Source organism: Mustela erminea, chromosome 14, assembly GCF_009829155.1.
Source record: "Mustela erminea isolate mMusErm1 chromosome 14, mMusErm1.Pri, whole genome shotgun sequence".
Taxonomy (NCBI): domain Eukaryota; kingdom Metazoa; phylum Chordata; class Mammalia; order Carnivora; family Mustelidae; genus Mustela; species Mustela erminea.
The window spans coordinates 50550385-50570733 of record NC_045627.1 but is presented as its reverse complement, the minus strand read 5'-3'; the positions used below and the strand labels follow the sequence as shown (position 1 = coordinate 50570733).

General features: G+C 51.0%; 1 protein-coding gene across 4 annotated transcripts; it reads right to left on the bottom strand.

The window, feature by feature from the left end:
• Positions 1–9063: 9063 nt before the first annotated feature.
• On the bottom strand, positions 9064–17499 carry LOC116573281 (neuropeptide Y receptor type 4-2). 4 transcript variants are annotated; one of them, XM_032313334.1, is made up of 5 exons: positions 17416–17499; positions 16836–16901; positions 12991–13162; positions 12197–12304; positions 9064–11726 (listed from the first exon to the last, which is right to left on the bottom strand). In XM_032313334.1, the coding sequence occupies exon 5, from the start codon at positions 11684–11686 to the stop codon at positions 10559–10561; it is 1128 nt and encodes a 375-aa protein (XP_032169225.1). In that variant the 5' UTR covers positions 11687–11726; positions 12197–12304; positions 12991–13162; positions 16836–16901; positions 17416–17499; the 3' UTR covers positions 9064–10558. The 4 variants fall into 4 exon arrangements, with proteins under 4 accessions (XP_032169225.1, XP_032169226.1, XP_032169227.1 ...); XM_032313335.1 differs by lacking the exon at positions 16836–16901; XM_032313336.1 differs by lacking the exons at positions 16836–16901; positions 17416–17499 and having other exon boundaries at positions 12991–13417.
• Between the last annotated feature and the right edge of the window lie 2850 nt (positions 17500–20349).

Sequence of the window (20349 nt, the reverse complement as noted above, 5' to 3'; positions counted from 1 at the left end):
TGACCGTTTTCCAGATTCAGCTGGAGCCAGCCTCCTGGGAGCTCTGCAGGAGACCAGCTCCTCTGGGAGGCCAGCCTATAGAGAAGAGCTAAGTCAGAAATAAGCTGAGTACGTTAGTTATCACTCCCCTGACCCTTCTCCTCACTGCAGCCAAAGACAGCTTTTCTAACCTCCAACCCAACCCCGGTACCCCCCACCCCCTGCTAAAGTGTCTTAATGTTCTCTCCTCACCAGCCTGATGAAGTCAAACCACTCAACCCCCTGCTGTTACCTGCCACTGATGTCACCCTTTTCCCATCCTGCCCACTGGTGAACTTAAAGGCAAAGCCTCCCAAATGCCCTCCTGGAGAATGACTGGCCCAACCCCATGCCCTGGCTCTGCGATTGCTCTCACAGCACATGGTACTTCTTTTTATACCTGTCCTTCTGAAGGTGTCTGCATCATACCATCTGCAGAGAAGGTCCCAGTGAATCAGGACGAAATGCACCAGCTGCATATGCTTCTCCCCAAAACTCTGGTTCTGCACCTTTCTGCCCTGGCCACAGCCATAGACCCCAGATTTCATAGATGGTGAAACACTCACCACCTTATATAAACCACATTATCTTTAACTGTTTCAAAGCTATGTACTGGGGTGGGGGGTAGTGGTATAGGCCATTACCTCTGAGTTTTTGAACATACTCATAAGAGACCTCAGTATTCCTTCCACCAGGATGTGACTGAGGCCCCGCAGCCCATTGGGAGCACAGTCTGACAGTGCCCAGGAACCCAGGGAAAAGACTGGTGCTCATACCAGGTAAGCTACAAGTAATCTTACCTACAAGTAAGCTACAAATAAGCCAGGTAAGCTACAAGTCTCCCACTTGCCCCAGGTATGTGGGTTGAAGAAATGGGTCTATAAAAGAAAAAGTAGGAAAAGGAGGTCTTTTTTTGGGAAATCCTTTCTGGCTCCACACACCCCACCCTCCCCCACACCTTAAAGTCGTAAAACCCAGAAGGGGCTTCAGGTGACATTTACAAGGTGGCAACGGGTGGTTGGCCATCGCAAGGCGCACTATCTGGCGAGGGAGATAAGGCTATCGCAGGGTTCTCACCAGTGAGTTGAAGTTCTTTGTTCTGAATTCGTGCCCTACTTTCAGCACGGTTTCCTTGGCAGTCGAGAGAAAGACTAATCAAATGCCCATTAACAGCTTTATGAATGAAAGGAAATGTATTTTAAGAGAGCTTTGTGCTGATACACAATTGCACTGATAAACTTTCCAAAGTCTGACGGGAGTCAATTTCAAATAAATGGTGACATTTAAACAACTAGAAACCTCGAAGGCCATGAGTGCACAGCCACATTCACAAGTAGCCTCCCCCTCTGTGGTTCACTGGCAAATCCACCCAGCAGATGCATTCTCAGCTGCCCAGGGGAGGGAGTGCTGGGTTGCCGTCAGCAAGGAAAGCATCCAGTCTGCTCTGCAAACCCATTCCCAGTGTCCTCTCAAGACCCAGGGGCCCCGGGCTGGTCTCTGTCTGTGTATTTGCAGCAGTCTTATAACGTGCACCAGAACCTTGAAGACATATTCTAGGGAGAAGCCCCACCATGAAACAAGGTCAAGCCAAGATCTTTGTCACCAAAAGATGTCTGTCCAAGTCAGCACAACCCAATTTAAGACAGAGACAACAGCTGTGCTCATTCCTCTGGCATCAGACCATCCCTTAACACACTGCAGGAATCAAAGATTTCTTCTTTGAAGAACTTTCAGATCTTTTCAGCATTTTCTTAGACATTATTGTATCCCTGCAAAGAGGTAAGTCACAATAACAACTCCCAACTTCCAGCCAAGAAGCTTGACCTTAAAGCTGCCCTTCACTCTCTGAAGAACGGAGGCTACAGAACAACTTACCTAGTGAGGATAATTTGCCTGATATCATCCCTGGGCTCAGGTTTAGGGAAATAGACCCAGTTTCTGATTTATAATGCCCTGTCTACCAGGCCTCCTTGCTGGGCACTGTCCCACCCCATGTCCTAGGACTCCAACTGGTTTGCTGACTTCAATGTCCTATCACCAAATTCAGCTCCAGGCACCTGGAATTCCTTTGGCCCATGCCCAGCTCCAGATCAACCCATACCCCAATCTAGTGCCCATCTTCAGGGCTTGATCAGGCCTTGGTCCAAGCTCTCCCTAGAGCTCCAGACTCAAGTATCTGACCATCCATTTGCATGCCCAAATGTGCCACCAACAATATATCCCAAGAGAAGCTACCCACCCCCCAAACTCATTTCCATCTCACCAAATGGACCAATTTACACCACTTTCCTGAGTCGGAAACCTGAGAATCTTCCTCCTCTCCCCCACATCCAAGTTCATCCCATCCATCCGAAACCTAAATATCCTTCCAATCCATCTCTACTCTCCAAGCCCACTCTGCTTTTGTGTTTTGGCCTGCCTTGGCATCACTTTCTTTGGGACACTACTTCTAGCCCCTGCTAGAATGATCTTATCACCAAAACCGCAATGAGATACCCCTCACACCGGTCAGAATGGCTAAAATGAACAACTCAGGGAACAACAGGTATTGGCGAGGATGCAGAGAAAGGAAAACCATCTTACACTGTTAATGGGAAGGCAGGCTGGTGCAGTCACTCTGGGAAACAGTATGAAGTTTCCTCAAAAAGTTGAAAATAGAGCTACCCTACAAGGCAGCAATTGCATTACTGGGTATTTATCCAAAGGATACAAACATACTGATTCGAAGGGGTCCCTGAACCCCAATGTTTATAGCAGCAATGTTCACTATAGCCAAACTATGGAAAGAGCCCAGATGTCCATCGACAGATGAATGGATAAAGAAAAAGTGGTATATATACATACAATGGAATACTATGCAGCCATCAAAAAGAATGTATCTTGCCCTTTATAACAATGTAGAGAGAACTAGAGGTATTATGCTGAGCAAAATAAGTCAGTCAGAGAAAGACAAATACCATATGATTTCACTCATAGGTGGAATTTAAGAAACAGAATAGATGAACATAGAGGAAAAGAAGGAAAAATAAATAAGATGAAAACAGAGAGGGAGGCAAACCGTAAGAGACCCTTAACTCTAAGAAAAAAATATGAGGGTTGCTGAAGGGGATATGGGTGGGAAAATGGGGTAATTGGGTCATGGGCATTAAGGAGGGCATTTGATGTAATGAGCTCTGAGTGTTATAGGCAACAGATGAATCACTAAATTCTACCCCTGAAACTAATAATACACTATGTGTTAACTAAATTGTATTCAAATCTTAAAAACATGAAAAATAATAATAATATCTTATCACATCCATGTGATTCAAGTGAGCTTGGCCCAAGCAACCTGATGCAGGAATAGCCAAGGGATCCAGGCCTGGCTAAAGAAAATACGCAGCAACTTGGCCATGGTCATCTGTTCAGGACTGAGCCATTGGAATCCTCCCCAGAGTTCTGACTAGTCATGGGGGAAGATATGCTCCATCTCCCTGGGCTTATGGGGACCAAAGGTGGAAGCTATGGAGCCTCTTACGGTCACACAGAGGAGTGTGAGGCCATGAAGAAATCAGTAGAATTAAGGGATCAGAGAGAGTGGTGGAGAGGAAAGGAGAGCCCCAAAGTCATCGTTTGAACCTCTGAATCCAGCCTAAAACCAAAAAACTTCTTTTGGAAGAACTCTACCCCATTACATGAATCTATAAATCCCTATTTGGTCATAGCCAATTTGAGCTGGGGTGTCTGTCTCCAGCAACAGAGCACCTGGTAGACACCATAGCTCCCATGGATGGGTCTTCCTACATTCAATCTTACCTCCTGCACTAGTCTGCTAGGGCTGCCAAAACAAACAGGGTGGCTTGAATAACAGAAATGTATTGCCTCAATGTTCTGGAGGGTAGGAGTCCAAAACCAAGGTGTCAGTAGGGTTGGTTCCTTTGAAGGCTATGAGAAATAATGTGTCCATGCCTTTCCCCTAGTTTTTGATGGTTTGCTGGCAATCTTTGACCTTCCTTGGCATCACTCAGACCTCCTCCTTCATCTTCAGTGCATTTTGTCTCTGTACCTAAACTTTCTCCTTTTATAAGAATACCAATCATATTGGATTGGGGTCCACCCTCCTCCAGCATGGCTTCATCTCAACTAATTATATCTGCAGTGCCCCTACTGTCAAATAAGGTCACATTCTGAAGTCCTGGGGGTTAAACCTTCAACATATGAATTTGGGAGTGGAGGAGACACAATTCAACTGATAACACCAGCCAGCCCACCTCCAGCTCTGCCCTGCATCAGAAGCCGCTTATACCCACCTTCAGATTCTCTGTTGCAGGTCCAGTGACCACTGCAGCAGCATCCAGCTCTGCGGGGCTCTGACCAGCTTCCTGCAAGTGTGACCTGATGCCACTTCGTCTTACACCTTACCTCACAGCACATCTTCTCTCCTCTCCCAGGGGCTGCTCTGTTCATGGACAAGTGTGTTCAAGCTCTACGAATGCACAACTCCATGGGGAAAAACTTTGACAAATGACATACAGGAATGCATGGTTAAATTCTTACTCTTTTCTCCTTCCAGAAAGACTGTCCTGTGAGTGATACAAAAGATGGAGTAATCAGCTGCCTTTGAAAAACAGCCAGTTCAATAAACCATCTTCAGATTGGCTCTCTCTCTTCCCCCATCTCATTCCCCATGTGCTCACTTCGTTTCTTGGGATTGCATTCCCCAGTAAACAAAAAGCCCGTAAGCCTCTGCCTCAGCTTCTGCTTTAGGGAAACCCAGACCAATTCAGCCTTACTGATCTTAAATATGACTGGACTATATTTCCCTGCTTAAAGCCCTTCGTGGTCCCTCCATTACCCATTAAGTTCAAACTGTCTAGCTAAAAGTTGGAAGGTCATCCAGTCAACCTTCTTCCTTGCTGCAGCAATCCAAGTCATGGACTTTGGAATCCACCAGATTGGGTTTCAAATCTAGCTCTTTTTGAAAATTTGGATGAAGTATTGTTGTTGTTGTTGTTGTTGTTGTTGTTGTTGTTGTTGTTTTTCCCCTCCACCCATTTCTTCTTCCACCCAATCTAAATGTTGAGGAGAGCACCTGTCTATAGAGTGTCTAGCACAGTGTTTGGGACACTAACCACATAGTAGCCAGGGTCATTCCAGGTGAAATATCAGAAACCAAGATGCAGGGGCGCCTGGGTGGCTCAGTGGGTTAAAGTCCCTGCCTTCGGCTCAGGGTCCTGGGATCAAGCCTGGCATCAGGCTCTCTGTTCCTTGGGGAGCCTGCTTCCCTTCCTCTCTCTCTCTGCCTGTCTCTCTGCCTACTTGTGATCTCTGTCTGTCAAATAAATAAATAAATCTTTAAAAAAAAAAAAAAAGAAAGAAAGAAAGAAAGAAACTAAGATGCAGAGGGAGCCTCTCAGGTTCACACGTTCAACCAGCTAAGGCTTTACCACACCTGGAGCCAAAATCCTACAAAACCAAATGCCTTCCCTCCACAAATAAGAAGATGAAGTATCACTCCCCACTGATCAACTACAAAAAAAATGTTTAAATATATTCACTCTGCCGATGTTTCTTCTGTACCTCCTGTAGGCAAACACTCTTCTAAGAGCCAGACAGTTAATAAAACTTGCAAGGTTCCTGCCTTCATGGGGTTTACATCCTTATGGGGAAACAAGGCAATCAATTACAGAGCAATAAATGTGTACGAGCATGTCATAGGGTGCTAAGTCCTATAGCATCAAGTAGGCATGCATCATAGCGTGGCTGAGCCCGTAAGCTTCTGATAAAGGCTCATTAAAGTGAAGGGAAGAAGGGAGTGAAAGTGTTGATCTCAGAGGGTAGCAGCAAGAGTAGGAAGTACAAAGCACGGAAGTCGGAGCAATCTTAGAAGCTGCTGAAGGGTGTGGGAGAGGGGAAAGGTGGTAAGAAGTGAAGTCAGAGACAAGCAGATGGCCAACCCAGGCAGGCTATGGACTGTAAATTTGGCTCTGAGAGTGACAGAAAGCCAGTAAAGGGTTTTGAACAGAAGTGTTCAAAGAACTGCTTAGCCTGAGCAAGAGCAGAGACAAGGTCACTGCAATCATCTTGGTAGAGATGGTGACGGCTTGGACCAGGCGGCAGAGCCAGAGGAGGTGAGAAGTGGTCATTCTCAGTACATTTTGAAGGCAGAGCTTACAGAACTCACTGGTGGACTGGATGTGGGCTGTGAATGGAAGGCTGATCCTAAGACTTTGACCCAAGCAAATGAAATGGAAGAGTTGCCATTCCATGAAGGGGGGAGGGAAACTGAGGGAGAAGAGATGAGGCAACAAATCAAGCATCTGTTTTTGAACATGCCAAGTTTGATCCAGTTAGCATAGAGCAGTGGCTGGATACACAAATCTTAGAGCAGAAGACCAGACTGGAGAGTGACATTTGGGAGCACTAGGCAGGTAAACATTCGATGGTGTTGAAAGTCAAGAGACTGGGTAAGCCCATCTAGAGGATCAGAGGTGGGCCTCCATGTATCCATGGGGTCGTGCCAATAATCTAAGGGCAGGGAAACCAGAATCCAAGAAGGAATCTGAGAAGGACTGCCCAGCAGAACCCTGAGTGTGATGTCCTGAAAAAGCCAAAAGAGTGTGATGTCCTGAAAAAACAGAAAGAGATTCAAGGAGAAGGGATTGACCAACTGCCAAACGCTGCTAATCAATCATAGAAGACGAAACTGAGAACTGACCAAGGGATCTGGCAACATGGGGGTCACTGGTGACCCTGGAAAGAGCTGTTTGGATGGACAGGTAAGTACAAAAGAGCATGGAAGGAGAAGAAGCAGAGACACCCAGATAAGACAAGTCTCAGCACAGAACAGAGGGCACTGGAGTGACGTCCAAGAGGTGAGTGGGGACAGGATCTAGTGAAAAACGGAAGTCTGCTTATAAATGGTAACCCCTCAAGTGTGGCCAGGCGACAGTAAAACAGGCTCTAGCCATAGAGCAAAAACCATTCCAGCCTCTTCAGAAGTCAGTCTGGCAGTACACATCATGAGCCTTGAAAAATGTCCACGCCCTTTGACCCATTAATTCCACTTCTGGAAATCTCTCTTAAGGAAATAATTCCAAATACAAAAAGAGTTCTCTGTGGTTGCCTGGCTGGCTCAATCAGTAGATCGTGTGATCTTTGATCTCCAGGTCCTCGGTTCAAGCCCCACATTGGGTGTGGAAACAACTTAAAATATTTCTTAAAAATATTTTTAAAAAATAAAAAATTAGAGTAAGCCATCTGCATAGAAGTTCATCATAACAGATCTAGAAACATCTAAGTATGCCACAACAGATGATTAAAGATGCAGGATGGATCTAGTCATTGGACTATACACTCCATGAGAATAAGGACAGTGTCTATTTTACTTAGCACTGTATCTCTGTCACCTCCCATGTGTCTGACATATCTGTTGAATGATTAAAAATTCTTACAAGGTTAAGCAAAAAAAGATATTTTAAAATATTTTAAGACTATACAGAAAATAGACACTTATAGTATGATCTCAATCATGCTTTTCTAATAAAACTATGTACATGTAAACTAAAGAAATGACTCCCAAGGAATGTAAACAATTAGTATCTTTGGGTGACAGAACATGATTTCCTTTTTCATTTTATTGTTGTATATTTCATGTATATTCAAGAATGAATATGATTAACTTTTATAACAGGGGAAAAAACAAGCCAATGTCATTTCTGGGAAAAGGAAGTGCTAGAGTGAGACAGGATCTGTGTTCCCACCACCAGGGATCAGGAATGCTTTGCTTCCTCGAGGGGTCCCCAGGCAGTCTTTGTGGGTGGGCAGCTCAGGTTCCAGTCCCAATGCTCCCCGAAGATTGGGCTCCTCCCACTACAGTCAGGGACATGCCCATTAGCTGGGACCCAGGAGCTTCCTCAGAGGTACCAGCTTTCACGGGCACATTTGCTAAATCCATAATGATAGGGATGGTCAAAAATGATCATGGAAAACCATTGATGATAGTTTTAAGTGAGATCAAGCAGAATACAGGTGGGCACGTTCACTAAGAATGTAACTACACAAACTGTTCATTCAGTGAATATTTATTGGAGGAATGAAAAGGCATCACGAGAATTTTGTCCACATACAGACAGAGATGAGACAAACAACCAGAGCCAAACAACCCACCTTTTCAGCAATATCACTGTGCAGCCCCATCTCCAGAACCAGTATTCCTAGAGACGTCTTTGAGATCCCAGAGTGCATGCCCGCAGAGCTCCCCGAGTGCCTCCAGGCTGCAAGGCCCTCTGTTTCCTCGAGCAGAGCTTCTCACACTCAAAGGTGTACACCATTAACTTGGAGGATTTGATCAAATGAGGATTCTGATTTACTAGTTCTTAAGTGGGAACAGAGATCCAGCATGTCTGTCAAGTTCCAAGTGATGCTGAGACTGCTGGTTTTCTGACCCTGCTTTCAGCAGCACGATCCCAGGGTGCTGGGGAGCCAGACAACTCCAAGGGGCACTAGGAACTGGGAGCAGGAGACAGCCATCCGGGCAGGTTGTGTCCGCCCAGACAAGGTGAGGGGAGCACAGAAGATGCTCAACGAAGCTTTCACCCACTACCCCGATTCCTAATGCCAAGCACCTTTGCCAGATCCCCAGACCAGTCCGTGTCCTCAAGTGTATGGGCACCCTAAAGCATCCTTGTCCCCAAGCATCCCCATTGAGATGGGTGATGAGACATAAATTCCAGGCAACTACATGGGGTTCTGGAGGGGCCCCCAAATTCTTTGGGAAGCTTGGTCAATGACATTACTCTGGGATGAGCCCCTGGGTCTGGGCTTTACCTGGAGCAGCCTGCAGCAGATGGCACCAGAGGACCAGCACAAGCCACGCCTGACAGAATAGCTCAAAATCTATCCCCAAAGCCAGGGTAGAGGTCAGCAAAGGAGCAGCATGAGAGCTGTGACCAAAAGCTGGGACGAAACAAATAGTTCCAGGAATGGAGCTCATGGCCCAATGGAGCGCTTGACTTGGGTGTTGGCTGCGCAAGTTCTTGGTCAGGGGCCAGGTCAGAGAGACAGTCAGATATGGCTGTTCAACCTCCTGCTGCTTGGCCCTCTGCCAGATATCCTGTGAACAGCAGTCCTAGTAGCCTCCCAGTGAGACTCCTCGGGGGCTCTGGGCACCTGAATATCCTGCCCCAGGAAGCCATGGTGGGTCTAACCAGTAACCACTCTGCCCCAGGGTGAATGGGTCTGAGCAGGCAAGAGCCAGACCCGGCATCCCATCAAAAGTAGCCCAGAGGCGATCTTGATCTGTCTGTCTGGTCCACACAGAGATAAAGCCTTGGATCTGGGTCAGCAGCCAGAAGACTGGGGCATGGGTGAGATAATCATATTCATTTTAGGCTTTCCTTCCTTTTTTGGGGAGGAAATCTAGGTTTCAGCCAGTGTCCCATTAAGCCAAATGAAAGAAACCCCCAGCCCCTACCCTTCCTGAAGCCTTGGTGAGGCTTTTCAACAAGGGTGCACATCACCTAGAGCAAGTCAGGTTAGCAGTCAGAGTGCTGTCGGCCTTGGCAGTAGGTCAATGATGGGGAGGCACACAGAGTTCCTGGCCAGCTGCCTTGTTGAGAGAAGTCCTGAAGGCCAGGAAGAGGAAGTAAAAGCATGGCTGAAGCCCCCTGAGTCCTCCCCATGCTGGACTGTGGCCCACGGTGCTTGTGCTCAGCTGAGCACTCAGCAGGACAGGTTTGCCATCAGCCTGACTTGCTGGAGCCCTCTCCCTGCACCAGCATCTGTCCTAGGTGTGGAGGACCAGCTCTGTGACAATGCAGGTATCCCCCTCAAGGTGGTTTTCAAGGTGTGGGGGGGAACACTTGCAGGCTTATTTCCAACTAAGGTGGCAGAGGCAGTGAAAGAGAAAGTTGGAGCAGGAGGTGAATCCTGGGGTTCTTGCTGCTCAGGCCTGACTTCCGTGCTGCAGAAGAGCACGAGGACCCAAGATGACCAGGATCCATGCTCTGCAATGTAATACTCGAACCCCATGACAGTAATCCCTCTACCTTGTCTTCATAGACTTCTTTACTACTCATAAATTCTGTTCACCAACATCACCCAGAGATGAGGGACTGACCAAGGTCCAGAGCCCTGGCCCCACGTGCTCCTTCCCTCACCCCACGGTGACCTCACAGTCTCATTGGCCAAGGTGAACCCCTTGGGTTCCTAGGCTGAGCATCTGTTTGTGAATTACCAGAATGAACTCTGCCTGCTACAAGCAGGCCATCTCTGGTTCCAGCACCTGGTCAGGCTGCAAGGCATGCTATATATATATAACCTGCAGAATCCAAACTCAGGACTCCCCCAGGAACAAATGCCTGGATCATGTGAATGTTGGGCTTCACAGGGCAAATGGGTGCAAAAAGAGGCTCTCTCTATCCTCTCTGGGCTCGAAAAAACCAGCAATGATGGAGTGCCACCAGAATGCCCTAACAATGCCAGTAATGATACAACTGGCCCACTTAGCTGAGTGAGACAGCCTGGCAATGGACGTGGCAGGGAGAAGCCCTAAACCAGACTAAATGGGGTTAGACCTGCCACTGAGCCTCAGAGAGCCTTTGGAGACTTCCGTGTGCACCGTGGACAGGGGAAGATTCTCGGACTCGTCCACCGGAGCACTCTGCTGACACGTCAGTACCAGGGCCTTGACCTCCTTCTTGAAGTTGGTGTTGAGAAAGCCATAGATGAAAGGGTTGACACAGGTAGAGGCCATGGCAAGCAGGTGGCACACCAAGAAGATGAGGTTGCCATAACAGACGGGGATGGCCTCGTGGTACCAGTCCTCTAGGCTGTTGAACACATGCAGGGGCAGCCAGAGCACGGCAAAGGCCACCACCATGGCCACGAGGATCCCATTGATCCGCTTCATCTGCCATGCCCGTGAGCTGTAGGTGCCCTTGTGGAACACCTGCCTCCGCTTCCGCAGGTGCCTGTAGATGCGCACGTAGCAGACCAGGATGAAGGCCAAGGGCACACAGTACTGGAAGAGCAGCAGGGAGGTGGTATAGACGATGCGGTGGTGGTGCAGTGGCCACGACTCGGTACAGACCACCTTATCTACCAGAAACTCCACAGCCTTGGAGTGGTTCCTATGAAAGACTTTCTCCAGGACACTGTTGACCAGGAAGGGGAGGGAGAGGAAGCCGCCGATGAGCCAGATGATCACAATTCCCAGGTAGGCCTGGGGAACACTGGGCTTCCAGCCTGTTGGGTTGATGATGAGCTGATGCCTCTCCAGGGCCACAAGGACAAGCGAAAGGATGGAGACTGTCACTGACATGCACTGGATGAAGGCCGACATCTTGCAAAGGGTCTCCCCAAAGACCCAGTAGTCCATGATGGTGTATATGGCCGTGAGCGGCTGGCAGAGGAGACCCATGAGGAAGTCAGAGAAAGCTAGGTTGGCAATGAGCAGGTTGGTCACATTGGCCTTCTCCTTCTGCCGCATAGTCACGCATATGAGGCAGAGGTTGCCCAGGACCCCCACAACAGTCTCAATGCTATAAGAGGTGACAATGAAGACCATCAGGTCTACAGAATCCTGGCAGTGGTCTGAGAAGTTGTACGGAATGCTCCTTGATCTGCTCCTGTTTTGACCCTGTGGAGATCCTGGGAGCAGTAAGGCCAGGAAGTGAGAGACATTCATGGTGCAGGTGAGAAGATTCCAGAAGGTTCAGTGACGAAGCCTACAAAGCAAACAGACAAGTGGTAGTCAGGGCTCCTGCCTCCTGAATCCAGGGAGAGGTGGGGGCCACGTAGAGAGCTTCATGGCTTCTGCCATCCCAAGGCTGCTGGGACCTGGAAGACCTGAGCCTCAAAGATATAAAGCAACTTGCCCATGGTCACATGGCTAATCAGTCACAGGGCTCAGATGTGAACTCCGGTCTGATGCCAGAACTTGTCATACACATTCCCTCTGACTTCAGGCTTCCAAGCTGTTTTAATGATAAAGAAACTAGGGATTTGCATGCAGAGTACAAAGACAGAACTGCTTAGGGAATATGGGCCAAAATCCCCTTATGATATTTTATCCAAATGGAGACGGTGGCAGATGACACCATCTGCTCAGGCCCTTCCACAGTGACCCCTGCCCTCTGGGATAAAACCAAACCTCGGAGCTCACCACCCAGTGCACCGCCCTGGTCTCGGGCCCTACCTGCCCTGCCAGCCTTGTTTCTCTGGCAACACATGGCACAGCTGAAGATCGCCACTGATGAAAAGACGGGGTCATCGGCATGCCAGCTCTCTCCTCCTGCCCATCATGCTGCACACATGCAAGGCCAAGGTTATGAATTGCCACTGACTGTCCTGTCTATGCTCAAGTCATCTGAACTAGCACAGATCCCAAGCACACCAGCTTGGTCCATACCTCCATGCCCTGACACAGCTTGTCTCTTTTCCCTGGCTGTCTCTTCAACATGAGGGACCCTCCACTAATACCAGATTGGAATTTGAGACTCTGGGATCTCCAGGTGGTAATGCCAATGGCAGAGGCTCTGACTAAGAGAGCTACCAGATCACTCCACACACCACTGTGATACACCTTCCTCAAGGGGTCTCTAGCTGTCATTAACCTCACGAGCAGTTCTCGGCCATCAGGAAGCATTGCAATCCTTCCAGGAGCATGCTGAAAGTGCAAACTCCAGAGCCCCACACCTGGAGATACAGTGAAGTGAGTCTGGGATGCGACCCAGGCACCTGTTTCTTAGCAAGTGGCCCAGAGAACTCTCATACGCATGCTCCTCAATTCCCATTGTGAAATACATAATCACAGAGGAAGACCCTATTTCAGATATTCTTTAAGGCCCATAGAATGGTCAAGCCCATTGGTGAGCATATATATGTTCTTCACGATCAAGTGACAATTTAAAAGCTGTTTTTACAGAGTATGGCCAAAATGAACCAGAGATCAGTAAAATCTGTATGTCTAATGTCTTAAATGTCACTCACCATGCATTTGATCTGGCTTATAAAGATGAGCTACATTTGGTTATTTACAAGATCAAGTCATGAATTCAACTGATACTTTACAGGCTGGTTCTTTTGGCTACTGAATGTCAGAGGCAGGAGGATTTTTCTGGCACCACAGTCTTCTGGCAGAAAGGACTGTTTGGAATGGAACCTGATAAAATGAAATACAGCAAAGCCAAATGTAAGGTTCAGTATGTTGAGTCCAAAAGCAGCCAAAGCTGCATGAAACAGAGTTGGGTGCACTGTGCTCAGAAGCAGCCAATGGGAGAGACACCCCAGGCTCTAGCTGACCATCAGCCAGGGCTGGGTGAATGGCAGGGAGTAAGACTAGCAGCTCTAAATTAGCCAAGGACAACATGATCAGAGCAGAGTTCGTGGGTGGGGAGACCTCCAAAAAATCCTCACATCTTCATTCACTCAATACATGTGCCAAGACCCATGACAGAAGACCCATGACATATGGCCAAGTCCCTCCCAGACCACAGAACTGCCTCCCAGAAACACAGGTGAGCCTCAAGGCCATACCATGGCCAAAACCAGTATGACCGCAACACCTGTGAGCTGGGAGATGGGAGAGGAAGCAGGAAGATGAGAGAAGATGTGACAGTGAGGCAGGGCCCCAAAGTTGAAGGAGTCAGCCATCCAGTGGACCAGATAGAGGAGGGAATTCAAGGTGCGGGGAGCAGCATGTGCAAAGACAGGAAGGCAGGGAAGAGCAGAACCTCCTCAGAGAACAGCGAGCCCCTCCGAATAACGGAAGTCTCGCGTAGGTGGAAGGCAGTGGCAAGCAGCGAGACCGGAGAGGTGGGCCGGAGCAGGAATGCCAGGGGAGCCATTAAAAGCTGGCCAACAAGCCCATGTCCATTCTAGAAATATCATTCGGATATAGCGAACAGTCTGAGGAAGCAGTCCAGGACATGAGGAGAGGGAGGGCCAGGAAGACAACACTGGCTTGTAGCCCCCTTCTTAGGGAAGTCATAAAGAGTAACATAAGGGATGGGCACGCGTGGCCCGAGACACCCCACACCAGTCACCGCTGCCTAGACCACATGAGTGCCTGAAAGCCAATCAGCCCTTCCCAGCAACTGGTGGGAACAGGGAGAGGAAGGAAGTGCCAGGACTGGGAGAGCAGTAAGGCAGGAAAGCAAGCATGGTGTTGGGACCAGAAAAGAATCGGAACTATCAGCAGGCCTCTGCATGTTTCTGTAGAAGCTGGGAGAGGCCCACCAGGAGAAGACTCCATGAGCCCCCCCACCTCCGCCCCAGAAAGGCCCTCTGTGCACCAGGACTGAGGATTTCCAGAAGCATACTCCAGGGCCAAGGTGGCAATGACTCAAATCCAAGAGCCCCAGATCATCAAGAAAGCTAGATTTCTTTCAAAGAACGTGCTGAGAGGTGGGGGCCCCCGGAAAGGAGGATCCCTTGAAGGGAGATGCTCCTGAGCAGAACCAGGTAAGGAAGGATAGGACTTAGCTACCCCCAGAGCCTGGTGGAAAGCTATCATGATCCAGCCACAACCCCAACTGGGACTTAAGGGTTGAGGTCTCAGAGTGAGATCATATGGTTGAAAGGAGTGGGTCACCTTACTGCTGGGCTGGGGCAGGGGATGCTTTTCCTCAAGAGCAGGCTATAGTTCTGTCTCCCCAGTTGTCTGAGGGCCCCTGGGGGCAAGAACTGTATCCTTTGTTGCACAGGGCCATCCCTGGCATCTGGAAAAAGAGCCAAGAAACATCAGGACCCCAGGGAGCCCAGCAGGCCATGAACTTGTCCGGGGTTCAAATTCCAGCCCTGCCACCTGTCAGCAGGGTGGTTTTGGGAGAGTCGCTGAACCTCCCTGAGCCTCAGTTCCCTCGGCTATATGGGGCCGGTGGGAAGAAATCCTTATCTTACAGGAGAGCCTGGTTCCCTCCTAGGTCAGGGGATAAAATGGGAACAAAAGGAGCCTGAAAAGTAGGACCCCGGAGCTCTCCCTCCCTTAGACTCTTTCAGGTTCAGTCTCCATCTTAGTTCCTTGGACAAATAACATAATTCAGTGGACCATGTCCTGCTCAGGAACTCTCTCTGCCACCTCCTGGGAAGCTGAGCTGCCCATTTTGCAACAAGACCAGCCTATCCTAGAGTAGGTGCTCATTGAACGTTAGTTTCCTTCTTTCCCAACACATCCTCCCACCAACACTACCCGAGGAGACCTCACTCTCTTCCACCATGAGGACCTGGCCACAGTGGTCATACAAACCCATGCCCAGGCCGCTGAGTGCACTTGGCTCTGGCTTTGACCCAAAGCCTCTTTAGGAAGTCCTGAAAGAGGGCACAGAGCTGGGAGCAATCACCTACTCCAATCCTTTACCCAATGCCCAGCCTCAAAAGGGTGCCAGTGCTGCTGCACCACGCTCCTGCTGTGAGCCCCGCCCCACCATGGAGTCCCCATCTCTACCCTGGGCTACGAAGGGCCACACTCCCACTGCTCTCATTTCAGAGCCAAAGACTTCGCTGTCCACAGGCCAGTGACTAGCCCAAGAGACACCCATGACAGGCCTCACACTGACCCTCATTCACACTGCCCCATCTGTAGATGAGACCCCAGGATTCTGAGGGACACACAGGCAGTAAGGAGAAGGTGGTAGCCGCCAGCATGCCGACAGACAAGATTTTGCTTTGATTTTGGTCCCTGGACATCCCGGGAGATGCCCAAACAGTCCATGAGGCTGCACCTGGGGAGGGGCAGGATCTGAGGCTGCTAGACCCAGGGGAGCAGGGAAGCGCATTTGGTAGGGAAAGCAGGAGACTGCAGAGGGAGCCCAGTCTTAGAGGAGAGAGAGCAAGAAGGGAGGGGGCTTGCCTCAACCTGGAGAACACATGCATTCCTGGGAGACAATGGGCAGAAGGGACATCAGCTGTCACAGAGCTTTGGGCACCTTATACCCCACCCGGCATTAATCCACAACACAGCCCTGCAAGGAAGGCATTACTAGGCTGAACCACATCAAATTGCCAGTACACAGCCATTGTTGCCCTGCAAACATGGCAAATTCATGTGATTCAATCTCATATCTGCTCCATTTTCAAGAGGGGGATGCTTGAGACCCAGCTAGAGGAAAGGACCTGACTAGTAAGAACAGAGGGACACAACAAATAAGAACCCCAGCAGTCTGATTCTGAAACCCCTGCCCTTAGACCTGCCAGGCAGATTTCGAAAAGGGAAGTGGAACCCACGCTTAAGCAAGACGCAAGCTGAGGTAGAGCCACAGAGGAGCAAAGGCTGGGTTGGCAGTAAAGGTCCCTGATAAAGCCTGACAGAGCCCATGGTCCCAGTAAGCGCCCAGGGGTGCTGGGAGGTGGCTGAGCCAAATAAGAAGGTGCCCCGGGAACCTGCGTTAGTGAGGTTGAGGGCTTTGGCCCTTGGTCCCAGCATGCTGGCTCAAAGCCCCCGGCTCCCCAGCAGCGCCAAGGACCATTCAGCCTCTTCAGGCCCCCCGTCCTTCCCAAGCAGTCTGGGACTGGCGGTCCCTAAGATAATGACACTCTTGGGGTTACCTCCTTATTGACACACTCTGGAACCTCAGAGCCCTCCCCTACCATGGCAGACCACAAGAGGACGTTTCCCCAAGGAGGAGACGCAGGCTGGAAGGGCTACCACTGAGCAAGGACCCCTCCCTTCCAAGGGTCAGTGCCTCGCAGCCTCCAGCAGTGCAGGGATCGCATCCCCTCCCCGGGGTGCTGAGCTGGGGCCACATGACCACTTCAGACCTTTCTGGGTGCTTGCCTCCCTCACCCCCCAGCAGGGGACCTCATACCAAGACTGTCCCTCACTTCCCATTGCGTACCTCAGAGGTGCGCAGTGAGGAGGACCAGGGCTCAGTTCCTCCGGGTCCGCCCCAGGGGTGGTGATTCTGGGAGGGGGAGAAGGGATTATTATACAAGGGCCCTAGAATGGTGAGTCCGTATTTAGTTCCCAGGCCGCTGTCAAGACCCGGCGGCGGGAACATCGGAAGCTCTGGGAGTGGTCTCCCCGCAGCCTGCGTTCCCCATCAGTCAGAGGAAAACTAATAACTAATACACCTCCTGTAGTCCTAAAGCCCAGGTGTCCAGACGCTTTCCATGCACCCCTCGTTTCTCGTGGCCCACAGGGTGAGGCAGCAGGTGAGGACACCGCGGCGGCGGGAGCCCGAGTCCAAGGGAGGGGCAGCGGGCTCCCCCCGCACCCCGCCCCGTCCCGCCCCGCCCCCCACCCCTCACCCTGGCCTTTAGGCTCCGAGCCCCGGGGCTCATGTGAAGCCCACCGGGCGCCCCCTCCCCAGGCGCCCCGCGGCAGGCAGCGCGCGCGGCTCACCTGGGGACCCCTGGCACCTGGGCCCCGGGCCCCTCCGCTCCCCGCACCCACGGGGCCGTCCCGCGCCCGCCTACCCGCTCCGGCGTCCACCGCGCTCACTGCGTGCGGTGCCCAGCCTTCCTGCCCGTCTGCCCGTGGACCCGCTCGGCTCCCTCCTGCGCCGCCCGCCGCCCGCCGCTCCCGCGCCCGCGCCCGCGCCCGCCCAGTCCGCCGCCGGCGCCCGCCCACGAGGACTGCTCCTCTGGGAGCCGTGCCCGCGAGCCCCACCACCCGCCCTGCAGCTCCGGCCCAGCACGCGGGCCACCCCCTGCGCCGGCCCCGGTCCCGCGCTCCAGACTGGGGCTGCGCGGCTCTCCCTGCCTGGGCCTGGGTGTCCTCATCCGCGAAATGGGCCGTTCATGAACTGGTTCACGAATATTAATTGCAGGCCTTCTGTGAGCTTGGCTCTCCTGCTGGGCACACACAGCCAAAGAAGACAGAGTCGCTGTCCTGTGTCATTCTGGAGCTCCTGGTCCTGAGAGGAAAGATAAGCAAGAGACAAGCAAATGAGACAAGACAAATCTCACCTCGGAGTGAGATGCTGTGGGGAAATAGGTCAGCTCTAGATGGGTGATCCAGGCAGAGAGCCTGGCAGAGAGCCCAGCAGGAGCGCAGGCCCTGAGGCTGGAGGCTTTGGCCCCTGCAGAGTACCAGAGGCGGTGTCCCGTAGAATGTTAGCAAGGTGGCTTCCAGAGGCTCAGGTGGGACAGTCAGAAGGGACTTAGAGGTGCTGGAAGGGCCTCCAAGGTTGTTGCAATGAGAATTAACAGAGAAAGCACTTCTCCATCAGGGCCCAGGTGACACAGGACTTGGCTGAAATGGAACAGGATTTGTTACAAGGGCTGTTCCTGCTTTAAATACACTAATCATTTTCTTCCCTGAGGAGGCCACACAGTAAAATTAAGTATGTGTTTGGAGGACCTCCCGAGAGTAACAGATCTGCTTCAAGGGAACATCCTAAATCTGGGACAGGCACAAGTCTCCTATGACATGACACACACCTCCCAGGTACTCCTTCTACACACCAGGTAAACCCCGAGGTACCATTCATCTGTGGAAATGGCCCTGGAGCTGTGGTCAATGACCCCTTCTAGAATGGCAGCTGTCATTGATGGTACTTGTGGACCCTACGAACATGACCTTATTTAATCATCACAACAGCTCCAAGAGGTAGGCATTTTTATTCCTACTTTACTGATAAAGCCAAGTAAGACTGCAGGACTCGGCTAAGAAACACTCAGATCCAACCTGCCAAACCCATGGCTCTGCTCACAAGGGCCTTCCAATGACCCTCCTGCTAGGATGCATTTCTCCAGCACTCCGTGCTCCATGGCAGAGGCAGGGAGCACCCCAGCACACTTGTCTCCCCATTCCCCATCTCAAGGGCACCAGTCTATCCTCTGCCCCCAAAAGCCCAACATGGGTCCATATGCAGAGGCAGCATCTGACAAAGAAAGGAAGATATGCATTTAATGGCACTTAATCATAATTGTAGCTTCCTAGAGTCTAAAGTGGACAATATTTCCTATCCAGAAACTGCTCAGCATAGCCACCTGTTCTCTGTGCAGGCAAGAACTCAGACGCTGTCCCTTCCTCCCCATGGAGCAACTGTGTCAGGCCTCGCTGGGGAGCCCTTCCAGGCAGGCCGCCACATACACACATTTGAAAACCACTGCCCGGGGCTCAGGAGTCTGAGCCCCACCACCACCACCCCATGGTCAACAGCCAAGGAGCTGATACAGCAGGCAAAATCGGGCAGCCAAGCGTTGGCTCCTCTTCAGCCAGTGAAAGGAGCACCTGCTCTTACTCCCTCCTCATGCTCACCTGGTGAAGTGCGATCATCCCATCTCTCAATGAAAAAAAAACTGAGACCCAAAGAAGTAGAGTGACTTGTCTCAGTCTTCCAAATTGTAGATGGCCAGGCTAGGATCTGAAGGCAAAGTCTGAGCTCCTTCTCCAACCCTGTAGTGCCCCCTGAGATGGGGAGGGAGCGCCTCACAGCAGAATTCCTAGTCCAACCAACACTACAGGAGCACGCTGTCAGACCCTCTGTCTTTGCTGGGGAAGGAAACAGCACCCTCTGGCGGCAGCAGAGCTGGCACCCAGCAGAGCTCCCCCCAAGAAAAGGCCACAAGCAAGAAAGGGGGCACTGTATTTCCCATCTCGTGGGGTCCTAGAGCCCGGACCCTAGTCTGGGAGGGCCTGCCAGCGAGGCAGGCTACATTCCACAGTTTCTGGGGAAGGGGCTCAGTAGGGTTCTCCCTGCACTGTAGAAGTGGCTGGCTTTTTGTCTGACCTAGACACTGAGCCCCCTTAACAGCCTAGTGATGGACCTCACTTCCCACTCCCCTTCGGCATGTCCCAAGTGAACCTCTTTGGAGCCAAATGCAAGCACCAATCCCTCAGGCATGTTCAGCCCTCCACAGCCTGCAGTTTGACTACCTTGGTCCACTGCAAAGTCTCCTTGGGCCGACGAGAAAGCTGGGGGTCAGGAAGGAGGCATACACCCCAACCACCCTTTTGCTGGCAATGTGCTGAGATTAGAAACGAGGCCTGTTCCTGCCACCATCTTAGGAGCCAGTGTGGTAAGTGGTCAAGGGCTGGACACAGGGGGCCAACTCTTCAAGCCTCAAATTCTTTTCTGCAAAATGGAGCTAATAATAAAGTCCACCTTGAGGCTGTTGTAAGCAGAAATGAGAAGAGATGTGAATGGCTCCTAGCACAGGAAACATGCCCTGGATATCCAAGGCTGCTGTTATTGCCCCCGGTCCTCCTATGCTCCTCCACCCACTTGAGCACTGCCCCTCCCCACAAAAGCTAATAAGCAGGCTCCAGCAATTCTAGTCTGGAACCTCTCTGGACCCATACTCCCACCCGAATTAGTCCAACATGGTCCTAACGGGCCTCATCTCCATCACGGTGAGCTTCTCAAAATCAGTCTGTTTCCCCTTAAGCCTTTCTAGGGTGTC